At 46.9% G+C, this 19,862-nt stretch overlaps 1 protein-coding gene across 2 annotated transcripts; it reads left to right on the top strand.

Moving 5' to 3' along the window:
• Positions 1-7,391: 7,391 nt before the first annotated feature.
• On the top strand, positions 7,392-19,587 carry RFFL (ring finger and FYVE like domain containing E3 ubiquitin protein ligase). 2 transcript variants are annotated; one of them, XM_026036961.1, is made up of 7 exons: positions 7,392-7,546; positions 8,267-8,451; positions 13,396-13,800; positions 15,402-15,485; positions 15,845-16,052; positions 17,007-17,030; positions 17,302-19,587. In XM_026036961.1, the coding sequence occupies exons 2-7, from the start codon at positions 8,272-8,274 to the stop codon at positions 17,481-17,483; spliced, it is 1,083 nt and encodes a 360-aa protein (XP_025892746.1). In that variant the 5' UTR covers positions 7,392-7,546; positions 8,267-8,271; the 3' UTR covers positions 17,484-19,587. The 2 variants fall into 2 exon arrangements, with proteins under 2 accessions (XP_025892746.1, XP_025892747.1); XM_026036962.1 differs by lacking the exon at positions 15,402-15,485.
• Positions 19,588-19,862: the final 275 nt, after the last annotated feature.

Here is a 19,862-nt window from a genome sequence, read left to right as displayed (position 1 = left end):
TGAGAAATCTGGAGAGGGTGGAGTGAGGATCTCCCTTGAAGGGAGCTGGATGGAGGAAGCGATGCAGTTACTCAAATTTTCAGGTTTTCTTTTAGTGGTTCATGGCTATATACTGCAATCTTAATTTTAGCAGCTCCCCACTGCTTGAAAAAATCAGCTGGCTGGCACTAAATCCAAATATGACTGCAATGATGTGAATGAGCAGGGAAAATATTGCAGCACGCAAGCCAGCATCGGCCTTTTCCCCATAATGAAAAGCAGAGGTTGAGCTGGTATGCAGTAATCTAGGAGATGTGGGCTGGTTTTTGCTAAACTTTTGACAGAAAGCTTCCATTTTGACTGTTGGTTTGTGCAGGGAGGATGAAGAGGAGTCACAAGCGTGCCAGGAAGGTGGGAATGGCAGCAAAATTAAGTACTTTGGTATCCTGCTTCTCCAGAGCTTTCTTCTTATTAACTTAGTTTATGCTTTAAATTACAGCTGGCTCAATTCTGTCTTGGTGATCCGAAATACAAGGGGGTAAGAGAGCTCCAAAGTTTTTGTTTTTCACCATAGCAGGAGAGAGAGGAAGGGAGAGATATGGGACGAAGCAATTAAAATAGACAGAGTAAAGTAAATAACGGTCTAAAACTGGTCACGTGATTTCATTAATCACTGAGGTTTTTGTGTTGTTTGTTAACTTGCTGAAAGATCATCGCTGTGTTGCAAAAGAAAGAAGATTTTGGTAGAATTTCCCTTTTGGCAGATGTCTAGAGATGTGATTATAATAAATAGCAAGAAGAACTTTTTATCTAAATATTTCTCAATAGATAAAGTGCAATTTTGGGTCAAAATAAACAGTTTATACTGAAATAGATGCACCCTGGGTACCCAGTACCTTGTAAAACAAAACAGCCTCTGCAAGCTGCTCATGTGGAGATGAGTACAAGCAAGTTGCTCCCCAGTGCTGAGTAAGTGGAAGAAGACGAGTGAACATTGAGGCTGCAATGGAGGTGCAAGGGAGTCGAGGCAGAGTTTGCATAACCACAGAGCTTTCAAAGCGTTTTCTCAATTTTAAAGGAAAATCGAAGACCTCCAGTTTCCAAGCGGTGCTTGCAGCTTGGGTGCCTCGTGCACCGGGGGGATTTGCTGAGCCCGGTGCCTTCAGTGAGAATCCGCTGCTCCATCTCCTGACAAACTGGCCTTCAGCTTCATCAGGCAGCCAGCAGCTGACCTGTGACTTAGCATGCTGGTAAACACCCAGGAAGCTCGAAAAGGATCTTAGAGTATTCCTTGTGGTGCTTTGTTTGTTTGTTTGTTTTTTCCCATTTGAGCTGATATTCTCTTTTTTTTTTTTTTTCTCTCTTATTCAGTCCCCCTTAGGACTTAACATGCAGTTGGCTTGTTCCAAAGGGCCTCTGTTTGCATGACAGTACGCTATAACGAGGGGAATTCCTGTGGTATTTTTATTTCTCTTGGAAGCAGCAGTAATTCGGCAGGAGAGCGCGTTGCATCCCGGGGCGGTTGTGTGTTGCTGTCCCCGCTGGAGCGGCCTGGCCTCGCTCCAGCCGCTCGCCCCTGCGCCCTGCCCCAACCGGCCGCGCTGTTTGCTTTCTGCTCCTGCTAAATGGATGTCACTTCCTTCATTAAGATGCTGGCGCGTGGCCCAGTTCTCTTCTTTGGGGCCAGCGCTGTGAGGAGCAGCCCCTCGGGAGCGCGTGGCGCCACGTGCCACGCTCCCGTGTCCCGTGCAGGACAGGTGGCATCCCCGGCTGCGCCAGCCGAGCCCGCTCGTGGAGGCCTTGGAAGGAGTCACTGAGTGACACAGAGCCGAGCAGCGCCGTGTTAAATAGCACGGGCGTGCAGAAAACACGGGTGAAACTGCCACGCGAGAGCCGCCCCGGGGCGATGGTGCTGGGCCAGGCTGTGGGCATGGGGCAGCAGCCGGCCCGTCCCGGCAGAAGCAGCCACTGGGTGTGTGGATACGGATGCACCCGCCGTGCCGGGCAGCCTGTGCACGCAGGAGCCCGGCCAGACGCCGCAGAAGCTGCCCTGGGCTCCCGGTTCTGAGCGGAGCCGGCACCGACTGACCCGAATGTCCCCCCTGCCTCTACCTCGGTAACTGGGAATCCTCTCCCGGGAACCTGCTCGGGCTGGGGAGTGTCTCTGTAGTTGTGGTCTTGAAAGTGTTCCTGTTATATACTTTAGATTTCTAATATCCAGGTATCTTGCAAGCATAGAGCAAAATAGAAGATGAAGTGTCTCCCTCCTCCTGAAACAAAATTGTCCTCTCTTCCCCTTTAACCTTCATGTCCCCAGCCGTGATACAGACCTGATATTTATGTATTTTTATAAAATACATGTCATCACCTCAGGCACGTGTGAACTAGTAACTTTTGCTGATGAATACCCTTAAAAATCTCCCGTGTTCAAGCCAGCAGCTGTATGCAGTGAATGAGACCTGCAAGCCTCGCATGAGCTACCCAGGGTTGGCTCCTGCTCTTCATTTGCTTTTGCTTCACGTAAGTTCAGACACCAGCTCTGTGGGTGTCACACGGAGACCGACAACCGGCCTCCTTCCCTTGCGCCTCCTGTTTGGGGCTTGTTTGCTGACTTCTCTACCTGAATCAACATCAAGTTCCTCCCACTCCGTTTCACATAATTCAGATTTGTGTGCCTTTGACACAGGGACATAGAATAATACTTAAAAGAATAATTCTAACTTTAGCAGATCATTCTAGAGCACAGATACTCACTGCTTGGTCAAAAATTAGTTCAATTGCGAGTGCTGGGTTGCTGGTGGAACTGATTTTTAGTAAGACATTTCTTATCTGTGCAAATATGCCCTAAAAAGTGATTTGTACCAATAGACAATGATATAACGGTATTAATGAGACATCAGGATGGTTGCCTGTTTAAATACTTAAGCCATTGTAAGACAGCATTCATGAAAATGAGATCTGATGTTGCAGCGAATGCAGCATGGAATACATGCAAAAAGTGCTGTAGCCAGATGTGAATTTTTTAATAACATGTTGGCTTTTGGAATAGATTTCAGTGCTCTAACTACTAAGATGTCACAAAGTGCTGGTTTTGGGAGAAACAAGGGTCCCTGTCCCGTTCAGTTCATGTGAGAATGGTGTCTTACAATGAATTGCTGTTGTAGAGAGCAGCTGGTGGTGGAGATGGCTCTTGATATATACAGATATTGTTGTCTAGTGCCTTTACTTGACACACACAGACTGGGCTGCGTTCTGCAGCTCCCTAGTGCGCAGCAAAGAAGGAAGGGCTGGTAGGGAGACCTGGAGGAACAGTCCTCTCCCAAAAGCCTCTGAGAAACAGCAGGGTGTCTCTGGGCCACGCGTGTTTTCTGACACGTGGGAGAACGTGCCCGTGGAGGATGGGGACTGCTGGAGCCAGCAGGAGCTTCGTGGTTCGGGAAGCGAGCAGCACAGCAGCTCGGCGTGGAGCTGGCTGCTCACGAGGAGCTGTGGGGCAGCTGCAGGAGATAAGGAACCAGCTCTCCTTGGCGGAGAGCACGCTCCAGCAAAGCTGCTGCTGCTCCTGCGTCTCCCTCCCGTTTTGGCTCCCTTCCTCACTGGCAGTAGCCTCACGGGGCAGCAGCCCTGGCCTCTCCGTGTCTGGAGTAGGAGTAGGAACACTTGTTGCTTTTGTGTCTCTTCACGTGGGAGCAAAATCAGCTGCCCAAGGGAGCTCAGTTGCTTTTGATCCGTTTAATTCAAGATTCTCCTTGGGCCTTTTGCAGCCCCCCCAGATTCCTCAGCAGTCATCAAGTAGAGGGAGTCAGGCACAGTCACTGGCAGCTTTATTGCATTGAGCCAAAAACTCAGAAGATTCTGAGAAATGCCCTGCCCTTGCTTTGGTTCCTTACTGTTTGCTCCTTTAGGAAAATATTTATTGTCAAAAGTAACTCAAAGTTTTACTATCCAGCCAAAGCTTATCCTTGGGCAGAAATAAGTGAAGTAGGTGTAGTAAATCCTGTGCATGTGGGCATTGGTCTCTGGTCATGGCATTAAAATGCTTTATCTACAGGAAGAGCCTGAGATAAGAAATATGTAAGGAAGGCAGAAAGCATAAAAATCCAGGCTTGCATTATTATTACACGCCAACGGTGTATGGGGGAGAAGACTTCAACATGGATATGTTGAGAATGTCCAGAGTGAAATCATGCTTGTGAGTTTGTACAAAACTAAGGGTAATGTGTAGAGCATCTTAACAGCTGGAGAGGTGAAATTCACTGCTTTGCTCAAAAAGCAGTGGAAAGAGTTGGAGCATTCCCAGCTCCAGCCTGCAGAAACCCCGGTCCTGGCGTGCCTGGGTGCTGGCGCTGCCTCCTCCCGTATCTGCTGGATGTCTCCTGGCCTTTCCTTAAAGAAAGTTAAAGAAACCCAAGCTATCCCCCTTGTGCCCTCTGCTCCCCTGGCCACAAGCCCGTGCGCCGAGTGCCTCGTGGGTGCCCGTGCCGTGGGTGGATGTGTTTGCAGGTTCCCCTTTGGGGGCTTTGGTCTCCCTGTGCCAACCCCCGTGGCAGGTCCCGCCTCACGCTGCTGTTCCCGGCGCTCTGCGGGCAGCCGGGTTCGGCATGGGCATTGCCGGCTTGCCAGGAGGCGGCAGCTCCGCGGCTGCCACGGAGCCTTCCCGTCCCCAGAAACATCCTCCCCTGCCTTCCTGCAGCTGCCTGGGGGGAGAGAATATACTGAGAATAACCAAGAGTGCTGGAGTCGGCAACACCTCTGATGTCCGCCACGTCGGCACCTCGGTGTCTCGTACTCGAGATGACGTTTGAAAATTCCTGGGAATGATGATAACTTTTGCAGAGCGGCCTGTTAATGTTGGCCAGGTAACTGTAAGGGTTCCCCGAGCCCTGGGGATGGCAGAGAAGGAGCAATTCCCACGGGAAGCCTGAGGCAGGGCAGGACTCCCTCCGTGCCAAACAGCTCTTCATCTCCCGGGCGGCAGGCTCTGTGGAGGGCAGTGCCCCTTGGCTGTGATGCTCAAGCTTCACCCTGGGACTCTGCAGCCACTACCAGCCCTTTCCCTCTGGCACTGCTTTACCTTGGGCCTTTGAATGATGCGTTATGGAGCAAAGGAGAAGTCTACCTTGAAACAAGGGCTAAATCTTGGCTGAAATTCTTGTTCTTGGAGTAGCTGTAGGCAGAGAAAGAGAAGTTTTAGCAGCATCTTAAACCTCAGTGAAATCTGCTTAGTACCCCAGCAGCTGGTCAGCAAAGCTCCAGCAGCGTTTCAAGCTCCTACGCGTCAGCCCTCGGCACTGTCCCTGCCAGGAGCCGAGGAGCCAGGTTTCGTCCGCTATGCTCCGCTGGCAATCTGCAAAGAGCAGCTGGGCTCTACTGGCCAAGCTGGGGTCACGTTGGCTCCTTGATGCCCGGCGCGGTGGCACTTGATGCATCAGTGGAGAGGTCTGTGAGCTCCCCGGCGCTGGGAGCGGGCGTGCGGAGCGCGGCTGGAAGGGAGCCGTACTGGGCGCGGGCACTGTCTGCAGGTTCTCTGTGGTCCCAGACTTGAGCACAAGGCAACTTTGCCCTTTGTCAAAGCACCTCCTGCACCAGGCACCCTCTGCCTTGGACTGGTGTGACTCTGAATGCAGAGGCCCTTCAACTAATCCAATCCCAGCGAGGCCGGCGCAGGCTGCAGGACCTCGGCTGTGTCATGCAGGGCTGTCACGTTCCTGTGGGCGCCTTTCTTAAGACAGGAGCTGTTTGGGGAAAAGCTGCAGCTCGGAGGACAGCCCTGGTTCTTGTTTGTTTGTGGAAGTCTCCCTTTGTGCTTTCTTAGACAAGCAGGATTCACGCTCCTCTGAAACAGTATCTGAGCCTTTTGTCAACCTTGTGTTTGTTTTCCTAGGAGGGAAGCAAGGGTAGAATTTAAGATGAACGCTGAGCTCCATCTTCCTTCCTCCCCTGTGTTTTTATTCGCAGTGTTTCTCATGCTGCAGCGTCTCAGAGAGAATTAGCGGGCTGTCCTTTTAGGATAACAAGGTTTGGGGGCAGCCTGCGGCGCCTGTGTATCCTGTTATCGTGGGTGGCCTTGGGTTCGCAGGAGCCCTTGGACACGCCGTCCCCCGCCGAGGCTGCGGGCGCTCGGCAGCCTTGTGCTGCTTGGGCTTGCGGTCCCTGGGAACAAATCAAACCTCCAAACAGCCTGGATTAAAATGAAATGCAGTTGTTGTTTTATTTATTTTTTTTTGTTCAATAGATGTGTTAACTTGTGAGGGGAATGAATTGCTTGGGAATTAATGTGCAGAAGGAAAAAGCTTAATTGTTTATGTATGCCATTAAGCGGCCGTGTGTGACTGCAGCGCGAGTGCCTGGGTGCAGTTTCTGCGGAGGGGAGGCTGCTCTCTGGGTGCCTATCGAATGGTAATTGCCTCTGCTTTCACAGGGGCGGTGCTGGGGCATGGGGAATGAAACGCCAGGCTAGGACACCGCGGCTGTTTCATTAGAAACAGGCTTCGGATCCCTGTGCGTCAGGAAGCGCTTGCACGGGTTTTGTTGCTGCTTATTTATAGTTATTTATGGTACCAGCACTTGATAATTGTCCTATCTTAAGCTATCTGTAATAAGTGTCGTGCTGTCATGTTGTGCCTTTGGTGACCCCCTGCTTTGTCTAATGGCTGGGACACCTCCGTCAAGCCAAGCACCGGGGCGCAGCACCCACGGGTGCAAGAGCCGTGGAGCTGTGCAAGGTTCCTCGCTATGGGAGATCTCCTGGGAGTTTTAATCCTCTCCACAATATTGCACAGTGATCATCAGACAGATAACCCATGGCGAATGGGTTATCTGTCACAGATCTGCTGAGTTTTCACTTAAAAGCTGCAACCTGCTGAGCCCGCAGGCCAGCCCCGGGTGCGCGGCCCGTTGTGGCCTCCGCAGTGCCAGCGGGAGCGTTGACAGCCAGCTGCAGCGCGGCTTGGAGGGGATTAAAGGTGCCCCGAAAGCTGCAGAAATTGCAGCAGCACCAACCTGCAAGAGCCTCCCACTTCATCAGCCCAATAGGGAACTGAGCACAGTCCTTTAAAAAGAAAAAAAAAAGAAAATTGAAAAATGAAAGAAAAAAAAAGCCACACTGTGCTGGTGGTGGTATGTTTATTATAGCAGCTAACCTTTAGGGCTCAAAGCAGGCCCTTCCCTTGGGAATCCTGATTTTACAATAGCAACGTTTCCTGAGGGGAAAGAAATGAGGCGTCTGTGTAGCTGAGCAAGACTCTTGAATTCCAGAATTCTGGAAAACGGAGCTGTTGCTGAGCACTGTCAGTGACGGAGCAGACTTGTAAGATGTAAAAGACGCCTAGATGAGGAGCTGCAGTGTGAATGCAGAAGTGCAGAGCAGGCAATTTGTATTCTGTTTACCAGCAAGCGATGACACATGGTGTGTGCTCTAGAAGCCGAATGCCCAGATGAATTCAGATTTCTTTGTAAACTCCCAAGCGCAAGTTTATAGCACTGTGGTGTTCTGGAATATTTTTGCATGGGTGGTCTTAGAAGATTACAAAACTCTGCATTTCACACTGGGTCATTAGGATTGCAGGTAAGTGCATATACCCTGTTACTTGTTTTGCAAGAAAATAAATAAGGGTTTTTTTAAAAAATCATATGCAGTTGCTTATCCATTAGTGGAAGTTAATACTTGATTTTTCTGAAGTTAGTAAAACTTACTTGCTCTGTAATGTTTTAGCCTTCTACTGCTGCAAATTCACTCGAGACCTGGCATGTTAAATCAGGAGTGGTACCGCTGTCCTTGTCTTGTGTTTAGAGATCTGTAGCTTTATCTTTATAAAGGGATTTGGAATGAAATTGCAGAATACCCACCTGTGATCTTGCTGTTGATTTCATTCCAGTAAGATGTATGAGACATAATTTGAGCTCGTTATCTTTACTGATCCACATAAAAGTCTGTATTATGATTTATACGGAGTAGCGACAGCCTATTACAGCCAACTTGGTCAGAGAGGTTCCAACAGCTGACTGGAATGCAAATGTAATCTTACCCTTGCTGAGATCTCTTAACCCTAAGGACTGCAGTAACAGCCATCCCGCAGCTCTGCGTCTCCTTCCCCACCAGCGGCTCCTTGTGCTGTCCTGGGCTGTGGTTTTTGGGTGTACTTGGGAGCTGGGGAAAATCCACTCTTATCACACCCTGTCAAAAGCGAACGGATGGTGGGAAACTTAAATATGCCTTTTATGCCTTGTTCTCCTGATAGCTGGCAGTGTGCTGCCCGTAACGCATCCGTTCCTCTTTCCCCCGCAGCTACTATGTGGGCAAGCTGCTGCAACTGGTTCTGCCTGGATGGCTCTCCCGAGGAGATGCAGGCGCCGGCGCCGACGGGAGCCCGCGCCCAGGCCTACGCCAACCCCGGCTACAGCTCCTACCCGTCGCCCACGGCCCCCGAGCAGAGCTGCACGGCGTGCGGGACGCGCTTCAGCGGCGCCAAGGTGGGTGCAGCGCCCGGGCCCCGCGGCGCCCCGCCGGCCTCTCTCCTCCCGTGCAAAGAGGCAGCCACTCTGTGGGCCTGGGCAGTTAGTCATTCCTTTGCAATTAGCACGCAGAAGATAACGGGAAATGTGGAGGTTGGCCCTCGGTAGGCTTGGCTTTCCCAGGCCCTCAGTGAAGAATGCCAAGCTGCTTGTAATCACTTCAAGGAGCATTAACTTGAACATGAGTTTTTAATTTGTTATTTTAAAAAGGCTAATGTCCTTTTTTTTATTTTTTTTATTTTTTTAAGTAGTGGCAACAAGCCTGTGCCTCCAGTGAAAGATGTGCCTGTATTTTTATATCCAAATTATTGCTGCTCAGGCTAAAAAAACATGGAAGGTTATCATGTAAGGTTATGGGGCCGGGGGGTTAGTTGCTGAAGCTCTGTGCCAAAGGGAGGAAAACAGAGCAAAAAAAAAAAAAAGACTAAATCCCTTTTATTTTGTTTGTAAACTTCATTTTTGAGCATATAATCGCCAAAATGATTGTTGCCATGAGGTTTTTAATTAGACTGCAGACCCTGCCTGGGCAATTATTTAAACATGAGGGTTCCCATAATGCTTCGAGATAAGAGTTTTAGTGAACAGAGCTGGTTAGAGTCCAAACTCTGCTGCTTAATAAGTGCCTGATCCTTACAGCGTGCAACTAAAGAGAAGCTAATGAATGAGGATAGAAGCATTTGATTTGGAGAAATGAATCTTCTAAAAAGCTTTACTAGGGTATCTTTTCATGATTCTGTTTAAAAAAAAAAAGCTACAAACCTTGCAGTAAATGGGAAAACATCTCAAAAAAAAAAAAAAAAAAAAAAAGGCACAGTGAAAAAGATTCATTCTGCAACGAGTGTTAACTTTTGAAATGAAGGACATTGAGGCAGTAAAGGCCAGCGATGCAGCATCAGTGCTACGGTTGGGGTTCCGCAGGCCATGGTATCCCCTAAAATACAGGTTCTACCAGCAGCTGCCTGCAGAGCAGTGCCTCTCTGGTAAGCACGTAGCAGGGGAGCTGCCCTGGCTCTTGGAGAATTCCTGGCCCCGGCAGCTTCCCTGCTTTCCCGCTGGAGTCGACGCTCCCTGTAAGTGGGGCAGCAGAATACAATGTGTGTCTGTGTCTCGGCTGCTCCCATTCAGCGCAGCCTGTCAATGACTGAGGTTGAGATCTATATACTGCACTGTGAGGGGGGTTCTAAAGCACAGGCTCGGGCTGCTTTGTCCCCCCACGACTCCTGAGCCATCAGCTGTGGGACCGGAGGGCTACAGCCCAGCCCAAGGTCCTTGTTCTCCAGGGAGGAGATGGGGATCGGGGTGGTACATGCAACTCACTTGTATAAAGGGCTTTCAACTGGTCAGCATTTTAGTTCTTGAATTTAATGCTGTCGATGTAGACTCACAGACATATGAAATCTCACTTTGCTGTAATGAGAGAAAAACTCTGTATTTTATCCCAGGAGAGGCGGTTCCTTCGAACTGTAGGGTCCAGTTAATATTTATACAGGAATCTACTTAATTACTGAATAGGTAAAAATGAATTCCTTCCACACAGGAGACCCTATGAATAACTTGGATTGCTTTAAAAAAAGATGAAAATAGAGCAGAATGGTGGTTTCTGAGTTTACTTGACCCTTTATTATAGCTGTATTTTAATTTCCATGCTGCATGGCACTTGCTGAAAGCACTGGGATAGGGGACGTTTGAATGGAGTGTGGACTTACAAAGTGCTATCAAATAACTGCAGGAGCATTTTTAAAGCATATAATATTAGTTGTGGTAGCAAAAATAATCTGAATGTTTTTGTTTTTTCCTCTTTTATGATCTTGGTTTCCTGTAGCAAAGGGGTTCTACAACATCTTTTAATTTGAACTGAGCACTCTTCATTTCCGTCCCTGCATTTAGAAAGCTGTACCAGGTGATTTTGGTACTGGATACTGCAGTATTGTTATTTCTTCCCCATTTTCTGATTTGGTTCCTCGAATTGGCTGTCATTTTTAGGAAAATGCTATTCTTTGCATACTGACAGCAAAAGCTCCTGGCAAGCTAGAGTGTAAGATTAAAAAGCAACAGCAAACAAAACAAAAAGAAACCAAAGTAATTGCCACCAGCAGTGGCTGTAGGGAAGGCATTCCTTAATTTGATCCTTAATACAAAGAAGAGCCAAGTGTTTCCGAGCCCAATCCTGGCATCTCTGGGAGCTGTCAGAGACACAGCTGGGCTTAAGTTTGGGACTGACTTCTGAACCCAAGAGTTGAAGCGCTTGTGTTTGACAGCCTTGTGACTGTGCTGCAATTGGAAAGAGCAAGTGCCATTTAAAGGAGGCCTGAGCTCACGGGGACAGGCATCAACTTACAGTAATGATTAAAACGAATGTTCTGCAGAGAACGTTGTCTGCAGTCGCGGCCCTCGCTCAGCGTTCAACAAACAGAGGAAACGATTTGAAGGCTGCTCAATTCTGAGCTGCAGCTGGGCATGTGTAAACACAGGGAACTCAGCTGCAGGCAGGGTTATCTGCAGAGCAGCAAATCTCCTAGAGCTGGACGGATAGCAAGAGCTTATCCCGCTTATTTTTATTTTGTCTCCTCAAGTGTATCATTCGATAATAAGGTAGAGTGCTATTAATTGCTTGCAAGAAGTATGTTGAGGAACGCAGCCCATGTTGGGGCTCCCTCGAGTTGGACTGTCAGGACACTTGAGCACTGGGGCTCTCTTGGCCATCCCCGTTAGGGCCAACCTGGCAGTCTCCAGAGCATGGGGATTTTTCTCCTTTTTCCTCCAGAGTAAAACTACGTATTTTTCTCCTCCCCCTGATAGCTTGGCTGTTAGGGGAATGCTCATTGAGAGGGAAGGGGGTCCCATCCTCCTGAATGGCTGGAGAGGCACTTGCTCCCTTGCTCCACGTGCACATGGATCTGCCTGAAGGATTTGCAGTTAACTGCATTTCTCAGGAGTCTGGATCAAAAGTAACTTAGACAACTATTCATGCTTCTTATAATGACCAAGTTGAGGAAGTTTTTTTTCCAAAATTGGACAGACTGTTGAGATTGCCCTTCCTGTTATGGTTTGTGGTTGATAAATGTTGCTCTTACTTGGCGAGCCCACAAATAAAAAGGAATTTTGAGAAGAAGCTTTGAGTTTGCACAACCAGAAAAATTTTCTCCTCCTAAAAAGCTTTGGTGTCAGACCCTTTCCAAGGTCTCCTGGTATGAGGCTAACGCAGGTCTACAGCAGAAGTCTGTGAGTTTTAACTGCAAGAGGGGCATGGGGCAAAGGGGCTGACAGGTGTCGAGGGGTTGGAAGGCTCTCCTGTAAACACAGAGCATCCTCACAGCTTTCAGAGCCCGAGAAACATCAGCTTCCTTTGGAAAATCATGAAGCAATTCATGAAACAACTTTTTTTTTTTTTCAGTCTGCTTATATTTGTTGCTTCTCCAAGTCTTCATCTATAATTCTCTTTGCATAGCTCTAAAGGGTCAGGATGTTAAGGGCCAGTTTATGGTACCTCACAAATAGAAGGGAGGGAGTTATTTCTCTAGTCCAAGCAGATGGGGAAATAAGGAGTATTAATGGTAAAAAGTCCAGTCCAGAACTCTAGTGCTGCAACATTACTAACTGGTCTTTCTGAAATGGGTTTTTGGTTTTGCTCCACTTCCTGCTGGGGCAAGCAAACGTATATGCACAAGTTCTTTCAGAATGGGAGTCTCAAAAAAAAAGAAATTTAAATGTGTGCGTGCTGAGTCATTCCAGAGGGGACTGTTACAGGGTAAAAATACCGCGTGCTGCCTGGATTAGAAGGGAAGTGAAAGTCTGTAGGTGGCTGCCTGTGCATCTCCCTGGTTGGTTTTTTTTTATTTTGTTTTGTTGTAGAGAAATTGTCTTCCCTAAGACTGTTAATGAGCAATTTTCACCGGCAATGAAATAATCCAGTTCTTTTCTCCCTCAGGACTCTTTTAATGGTCCGTAATGTGGCTGTTCAGCTGCTATTCCTATTGGAAAATGCAGAATTTGACTTTCCTAAGTGTTAAACAGTCCAGTTTCTGCAGAAGTCAACACGAACTGTGAGTGCTTGGAACTTCTGAAAATCAAGCCCTGAGTGTTGGTATCAGAACAGCATAAAAATAGAGCTCTTAAACAACTGAACTTGTTTAAAAAGCTTTTCAGATTATCTGGGGCCTTATATTTCCAAAACTTCCAACACTTTCTGTCTAGCACCTAACTGGAACACAATGTGCGTATTATTTTTAAAATAAGCTGGCTATTTTTGCTGCATAAATACAACGAGGAATTCTTTGAAGTCCGTCTGACATTGTAGGCCTTGTTTTCTTTCCCTCTTATTCTGAGAAATCAAGCTTGGTAAACTCAAAGAAAAGGAATAAGGTATGGGGTGTTGCTTTTAGCAAGTAGTAAACTTTATGGAATAGAGAGATGATTTTAATTAGTTCCCTCCAATGCCAGAGCTTTCTTAATGCACAGAACATGTTTTCATTGCTTTGTAAAGCAATGCCCAGCTAACTCTGATTTACTTGCAGAGACTGCTGCCTCAGAGATATCTCTTGATTTCAGTTTGGACTTAAACTGGATGAATGGGTCCAAAATAAGTTTCAGGAAGCTCATGGCATTTGAGGGAATTGTTTAAGAATGTATTTTTTCATTCCAGGCATCTAGAGTGTTAGCAGTGCTTTGCTAACAACTGTGAGGAATCAGGAGCTCAGTTCATGGGACGAAGCCGTCTCCTCATCTAGGAGCATGCATAACATGCTGGACATTTTTTCCATAAATTAGAAGGGTTTGATTAAGCTTTAACAGGGGTTACGACCTGTTTTGGCTTCCAGATGTTAACGGAACAGTGCAGTCCTTGTGCACCTGTGTCTCCAGGCTTGGCACATCCGTGTGATTCTGTTCCCTTCTCTTTCCCAGCACGTTTGCTTGGACTGTAAGAAGGATTTTTGCACGTCCTGCTCGAGCCAGCCCGACAGCGGTCCCCTTCTGTGCCACCTGTGCCAGCGTTTCCGAGCCACAGCTTTTCAGCGGGAAGAGTTGATAAAGATGAAGGTGAAGGATCTGCGAGACTATTTGGCGCTCCGTGACATTTCCACAGAGCTGTGTCGGGAAAAGGAGGACCTGGTGTTTCTGATTCTTGGCCAGCAGCCTGTAATTGCCCAAGAAGATCAGATACAAACACCTTCTATAAATAGCAGTGCCTCTGGACAGCAAGACTTTGTGATTCTCCCACCGAGCAGCAGAGCATCTTCTACCTCACATGATGTGTCTCCGCTGTCTGCAGACCCCATCTCAAGTTCACTAGCTCAGGAACATCCACAGGTGCAGTCTCTAGCTAGAAGCCTCTTTTGCATATTCATTCATCCCTGGTTTTGGATTAACTGCTAAAATATTGTGGGAGATTTTCCAAGTAGAAATGTGCCAATAGGCCAGGAAGGTTTTACATTTAAGTTTTGTGCTTCAAAATCATGGAGAGCTTCTGTGTAGAATAGCTGACAAAAATTCTCAGCTTCATTTTACATGTGGTCTTTCCAGTGCATTTGAACTTTGAAGTGAGGATCTTCCACTTTCTTTAAAGGACAATTAGGGAGGTAAATGAGTTATTTTATGCTGTGTTGTTGCCACACTGACTCTAGTGCCATTCTCGCTTTCTGCACTAGTAAAATTATTTTGGTGGGCCGGGCTGAATATACTGGACACTCGGAGAAAAACTGCACTATTCTGAGGTCCCCTGGAATGTGATTTTTTTCCTAGGTCCATATCTGTGGTGTTTGTTCTGTTACAACTTTGTGACAGTTGGTGTAAGTATTAGATGAGGCAGTTTTCTCTTTAGTTCATGTGCAGCAGAGCAACCTGGCTTTAAGGTGATCTGGCGTTTGAGACTGCTAGGAAAGAAGCCTGGGGGATGAGCATGGTTTTTGGTGTCTTTTTGCACCTAGATCCACTGCTGTCAAACACCAAATTTCCTATTAGTCTTCAGTATATGCTTAACTCTGTGCTCTTCTGAAGAAGTCTGTCGGGGCATTTGAGTTTTATTATTTTTATTGCCTTTGCTTTGTTTGTCTTTCTCCTATTTGGCCTGGGAAGTTTACACATGTTTAACATCTGCTCCCAGTCCCGTTACCAAGTTAATAGGACTGTGGACCAGGGCACTGAACGTTTATCAGTCCCTGCCCTCGCAGCTCTACTAATGCAAAAGCATTACGTGGGGGGCTTGAAGGGAGGATATGGGAGCATTTTTCACATATAATTAGACTGGCCTCTTTATTGTTTGACAGATTTCTGGATGTTGCCACCCCATTTTTTTATCTCCACATTCAGCTCTGCCATCCTCCTTTACTTCCCCATGAGGCCTTTTCAGCTCCTTTTCTCGACTCCCGTGACATCCTGCTACAGTTCAGGCTCTTTCATCGTTATTGCTATTTTGCTCTGCAAGTATTAACGAGTCACTGCTGCTTTAGCCAGTATGGTAACACAGCCCCCTGTTATCAGCATGGAAACCACCCAGGGGCCAGGATTGCTCTGCAGTTCCTTTTGCTCTGTTAAGTGCTTAGAGTATCTACCCCTTCCCTTTCTACATCAAATCCATCTGGAGTCGATACAGATTTGGTTTTCTTCTGATCCAGGCCTAGTAAGCCTCATGGGAGGAGCTTATTGTGCAAGGACTTAAAGGGCTTAAAGCAGGACCTTAAAGAGTCAGAGAGAATGCTTGAGTTTTAAATAGCATTTATCGTGTTTAAAATTGATCTGCTTTTGTTAGCACCATGCAGGAAACCTCTCCCAGCAGCGCGCTCCGCTTTGCCTTGTGCTGCAGCCCATCGTTTCAACAGGCAGTGTCTGCAGTTACGCTGGACTCACCAAGCTAACTTCTGTGTGGTCACACACACATGCACTGTTGGTGAAAGCTTTATTTCCTCTTTTAGGCAAATGGGTTTGTACTTCTGAGCCAAGTCGATATGGCAGGAGTTGAGAATTCAGCAGAAGCATCAGCAGAGGAGGAGACACAGGTTTGTGTGTCCTAGAGCTAGACAAATGGCAAGGGACACCAGGCTCAATTTGCCGCTGCAGAATCGCTGCTGCAGAGGGATGGGTGGCTAGAAGGTAACTCGGACTATACCCACCTGCAGGCCCAAGTGCCCCCTCTTTAGCATCATCTTGTCCTCCACACAAACCATTCCTATTATTACATGGTCTTTTTCTTATTTCCATTGCACGACTTGTCTCAGGCAGAGGGTTTTGCACAATAATTCAAGCTACACGTATATCCAGACACCAAGTGCTGTTAGCGTGCATGTTGAAAGTTGATTCCAGCTGTAGTGGTACGAACTTGAGGGGCAAAAATTCTTCTATGTTTGTTTCCTTTCAGTCTGTCGACTCGGAAGAAAACCTGGTGCAGGGGCGGAGGGCTTCCCTTTCTGACCTGACCAGCATTGGGGATATTGATGCGCTCACTGTGCGGCAGCTGAAGGAAATTCTTGCTCGCAACTTTGTCAACTACAAAGGCTGCTGTGAGAAGTGGGAGCTGCTGGAGCGCGTGACTCGCCTTTATAAGGAGAAAGACCTTCAACATCTAGGTAAGAAATTTCGCAAGCACCTCTCTGGTTTCCAGGCTTTCCCTTGAAACCTGACAAGGGCAGAAGGGGCTAGAACTGCTCCACATGTGTGTCCTGCACGTGGGAAGGAGACTTAGGGGGTTTCCAGTTCTCATACACATCTGAGCACTGCTAAAGTGCAAGTTCCTGAGCTGTTCTCATCACTATTTGTGCTTGTTGAACATGAGAGCAGTGTTAACTCTGCAGAGCGACTTCTCTGTGGTAGCAATAAATGAGAACAAGTGCATGGTCTCCCTTTGGGGCTGTATGTGGCTGTGGCAGATCTCCTGGGTGCTGCACCAGCCCCCAGCAGCTGGTGTGAGGCTGCAGCCACGTTGGTTGCAGGCACTCCAGGGAGCTCGGTGCTTGGCTCATGGTAGCAGGCAAAGAATGCACGAAAACACCCGGGCATTTAACATTTGCTGATTGCAAAGACAGTTTTCTTATCTCCGTCTAAAGGAGTGCTGTCTTCTTACACACTTCTCTCCAAGGTCTGTTGTCTGCAAATATTCAAAGACTGAAGACAATCTTTCTAGTGTTATAATCTTCTTTCATTGTATTTTGTGCTTTTGACACCATTTTTTTCTTGAACTGTTGCCCCTTCTGTGCATCTCTGGTGTAATGGTGTAAAACCGGAGCAGATACTGCATGGCTTCCCAAAACTACTCTTGCACTGAGTAAAATTCAAAACTGTCATATCAAATAGAGAAATCACTTTGGGTAATTGCTTGTCTTTGTGAAGTATTAAATATATATGCTCAGTCAAAGAGAAAGCCCCTTATAGCTGAATGAATTATCTTAATCGGAGAATCTGTTTCAACGTCTGCTTTAGTTCAGTCCTGTCCCTTCAAGGCTTTCATCTCCTGCTTCCTGATGAAGCTTGAGTGATTTGTTTTCTCTTATTCTCACCAAGTAATGCGACTTTCTTTGTTGCAGTTTCTGACACTGACGATCGAACTGGTAAGTGATATTCTTAATATTGCCTTGTTTGTCTCACAGTTTATGATCGCAGTGCTACTTCTGTTCCCGTGACACACAATATATTGGTGTAAAAACTTGAGCCTTTGGCTCATTGCCAGTTGATGGAGTAGATATACCTGCATGTAGGCTCAGGAGAATGTTCCCAAATCACAGACTGTACCATGATCTAATACTGACTCTAACAAAAAAACTAAGCAAAATCCTTTCTCTTAAGCCTGTCTCATGCAAACGGTGTCTTTTGTTTACTCAGGTGGTGCTGGGCTCCCTGGCGCAGAGGAAAACCTCTGCAAAATCTGCATGGACTCCCCCATTGACTGTGTCCTGCTAGAGTGTGGCCACATGGTCACTTGCACCAAGTGCGGGAAGCGGATGAGCGAGTGTCCCATCTGCAGGCAGTATGTGATACGAGCTGTCCACGTCTTTAAGTCCTAAGTGTCTATGAGTGAGAACGGTCATGCCTTAAAGCCTCATCTGCTGTTAGAGAAATGGTCACAGTCACTGCAGATAGGTCAGAGATTAGCACATGGACCTCGCAGGGAGCTGGAGTTTATAGGCAAGGTGAGGAAAGGAGGAAGCTTGGAGAGTTGCTCTTATTCCAGCCATGCTTGGCTCCGCCCTTCCCGCTCTCGTGCTTTACACCACAGTGCCTGAACTCCCAGGAGCTTATTGGCAGTAGCAGAGGCCAAAATAATTAACAACATGCATTCTAGAATAACTTGATCCACTAGTGTTGGGGCTAGAGAAGTGCTTGGCTTTCCAGCACAGCCATCAGATTGTGAGGCTTCCCATTTCCTCTGGTTAATAAACAAGCTGGACTGGGGTCTCAAAAAGTGATGTCGTCTGTTTTTTTGCTGCTACTGAATTCTGATTTTGCTTCCCTCATGCTACGTTAGGCTTCACACCCCCCGATAACTTCACCGTCAAAGAGTAAAATTTTGCTGGGCTTGTTTTGGGCTTGCTTTTTCTTTTGGCAATTTAATTTTAGCTACTTCTACTTGCAGGACAGGCAGACTGCCTCTGTTATCCATATTCAGAATGAGTTTAATTCTAGCCTAGTGGGATTTTGAAGAAATGTGTCATTTTATTTGAAGACAGGCTTTGTACTGTTACAAAATGTAAAGCGAGTAAGAGGTGTCTGGGACATAACAGCCTTGCCTTGTGTGGAGGCTTCTTCTTTGTTTACAGGCCAGCAAGAGTGAGATTCTTAATTTACTGCTGCTGGTTCCTCTAACTTCCTAGTACGTACCAGTGCTTATTTAAAAACTGATCTGACTTCAGGTAATTAAGAGCTGGGAATCTAGGACTCTAGTCTTTTAGAGGGTTTAGTGGGCTGTAGAGTTAAGAATTCTGTTGCTACAATCATATTTAAGTGCAGGTAATTTTTCAGATTGGAGAGTCAAGGCTAAAGACTTGAAGGGAAGCAGAGGCCAAACTTTCACTCCTTGCTCAGCTTATTGATCTAGGGAAGATAATGATCATCACTGCAGCGGCTTCTGTTTGCTAATGAGCTTCCCTCTTATCCTCTTCGCTCAATTTTACAGTCCTGTTATATTAAGCCTGCTTATCAAACACCATTTGTTTTGTGCCTGTGATGGTGGCTAAGAGACTCTCTGCTCTGGTATGTGACAATCATGAACTCGTCGGGCTGCTTCCCGAGCAGCGTGCTCATTTGCAGGAGCCAAATGATAACTGACATCTTTTTCCCTTGGTGGCCTGGGCACTCTGGCTGGCAACGCACTGCTCGGTTTTGGAATCTCGATGCCTTAAGTTTGCAGCCACCACAGGCCTGTAAACTTATCTCAAGTCCTGGGGGAAGCTGAGTAACTCGTGCTGCAGTTTTTTCTTGCCTGGCTTTCCCCTTTAGGGGGTGGTGATGACTTGCTGTTCAACTTGAATCTCTGTATGTGGTGTTGGGGGAGGAACAGCCTAAATACAAGTGTCCACTTCTAGCTTTTGCAGTAATGGAAGTGTAATTACAGAAGTGAGCGCTAAAGCCATCTATTTTTGCAATAAATATAATGTAAGTTAACAGCAAATTAAGCTTTTGTAGTCTTTAATGCACAGCTGCAACTGATATGAAGTAGATGGATCTCTACAAGTGAGAAATAAAAAAGGCATTTGAGGGGAACACATCTGTCATTGAGAACCGCAGCACTACTGTGGTGTCTCTGCACTCCATGAAGAAGGGACGGCTGATGAGGTTTACTGAACTAAAACTTCAGAGTTTTACCTCTTTCCTCCAATTCAGGTTTGTCTCTGAGTTACAGCTTAAAGCTTTACATCTTCCAGCACGATCATGTTAAAATAGTAACTGCCTACATGCAAAATTACGCCTTTAAAGAACCTCACAGGAGAGGTCCAGACAAAAACTTGCAAAGCTTGGAACAGCCTCCTGGGTAAACTCCCTGTGAGTTCAGCCCTTTCAGTAATACCAGGCCTGGCATGGAGATTGCAGGGGGGAAGATTGTTCCCCTGTGGACAGGTCTGCTTTTGTATGTAAAGGGTGGGTATAAACAACTGAACGAGGTGCAGATCAGTGTCTGAGTGCAAGAATGAGACGCACGTGGCCACCCTGAGTGGGGACTGCGCTTTGCCCGGGGCCATCGCTTTGCTGACCACACTGCTTTCCTGGCAAAAAGGGATTCTCATCTATGGAGCAAATTAAGTTATTTTGAAGTAAAAGTAAGAATGTGGAGAAAACTGATTTATAATCCAAAGGTATATACTGATCTGAACTAATAAAGTAAATGGAAATATTTGTGCTTTATGTACACTGTACGTCATTTAAGTATTTTAAAAGTTAATATTTTA

This window comes from Nothoprocta perdicaria, unplaced genomic scaffold (genome assembly GCF_003342845.1).
Source record: "Nothoprocta perdicaria isolate Ctin4 unplaced genomic scaffold, notPer1 scaffold_189, whole genome shotgun sequence".
In the NCBI taxonomy this organism is placed as follows: Eukaryota; Metazoa; Chordata; class Aves; order Tinamiformes; family Tinamidae; genus Nothoprocta; species Nothoprocta perdicaria.
Note: the sequence above shows the minus strand (reverse complement) of the source record. Positions and strands in the feature narration are given on the sequence as shown.

Coding starts and splice junctions, on each gene's coding strand:
- RFFL (XM_026036961.1), top strand. CDS start 8,272: ATGTGGGCAAGCTGCTGCAACTGGTTCTGCCTGGATGGCTCTCCCGAG. Junction 8,452..13,395: donor CGCGCTTCAGCGGCGCCAAG/GTGGGTGCAGCG, acceptor TCTCTTTCCCAG/CACGTTTGCTTGGACTGTAA. Junction 16,053..17,006: donor GAAAGACCTTCAACATCTAG/GTAAGAAATTTC, acceptor TCTTTGTTGCAG/TTTCTGACACTGACGATCGA.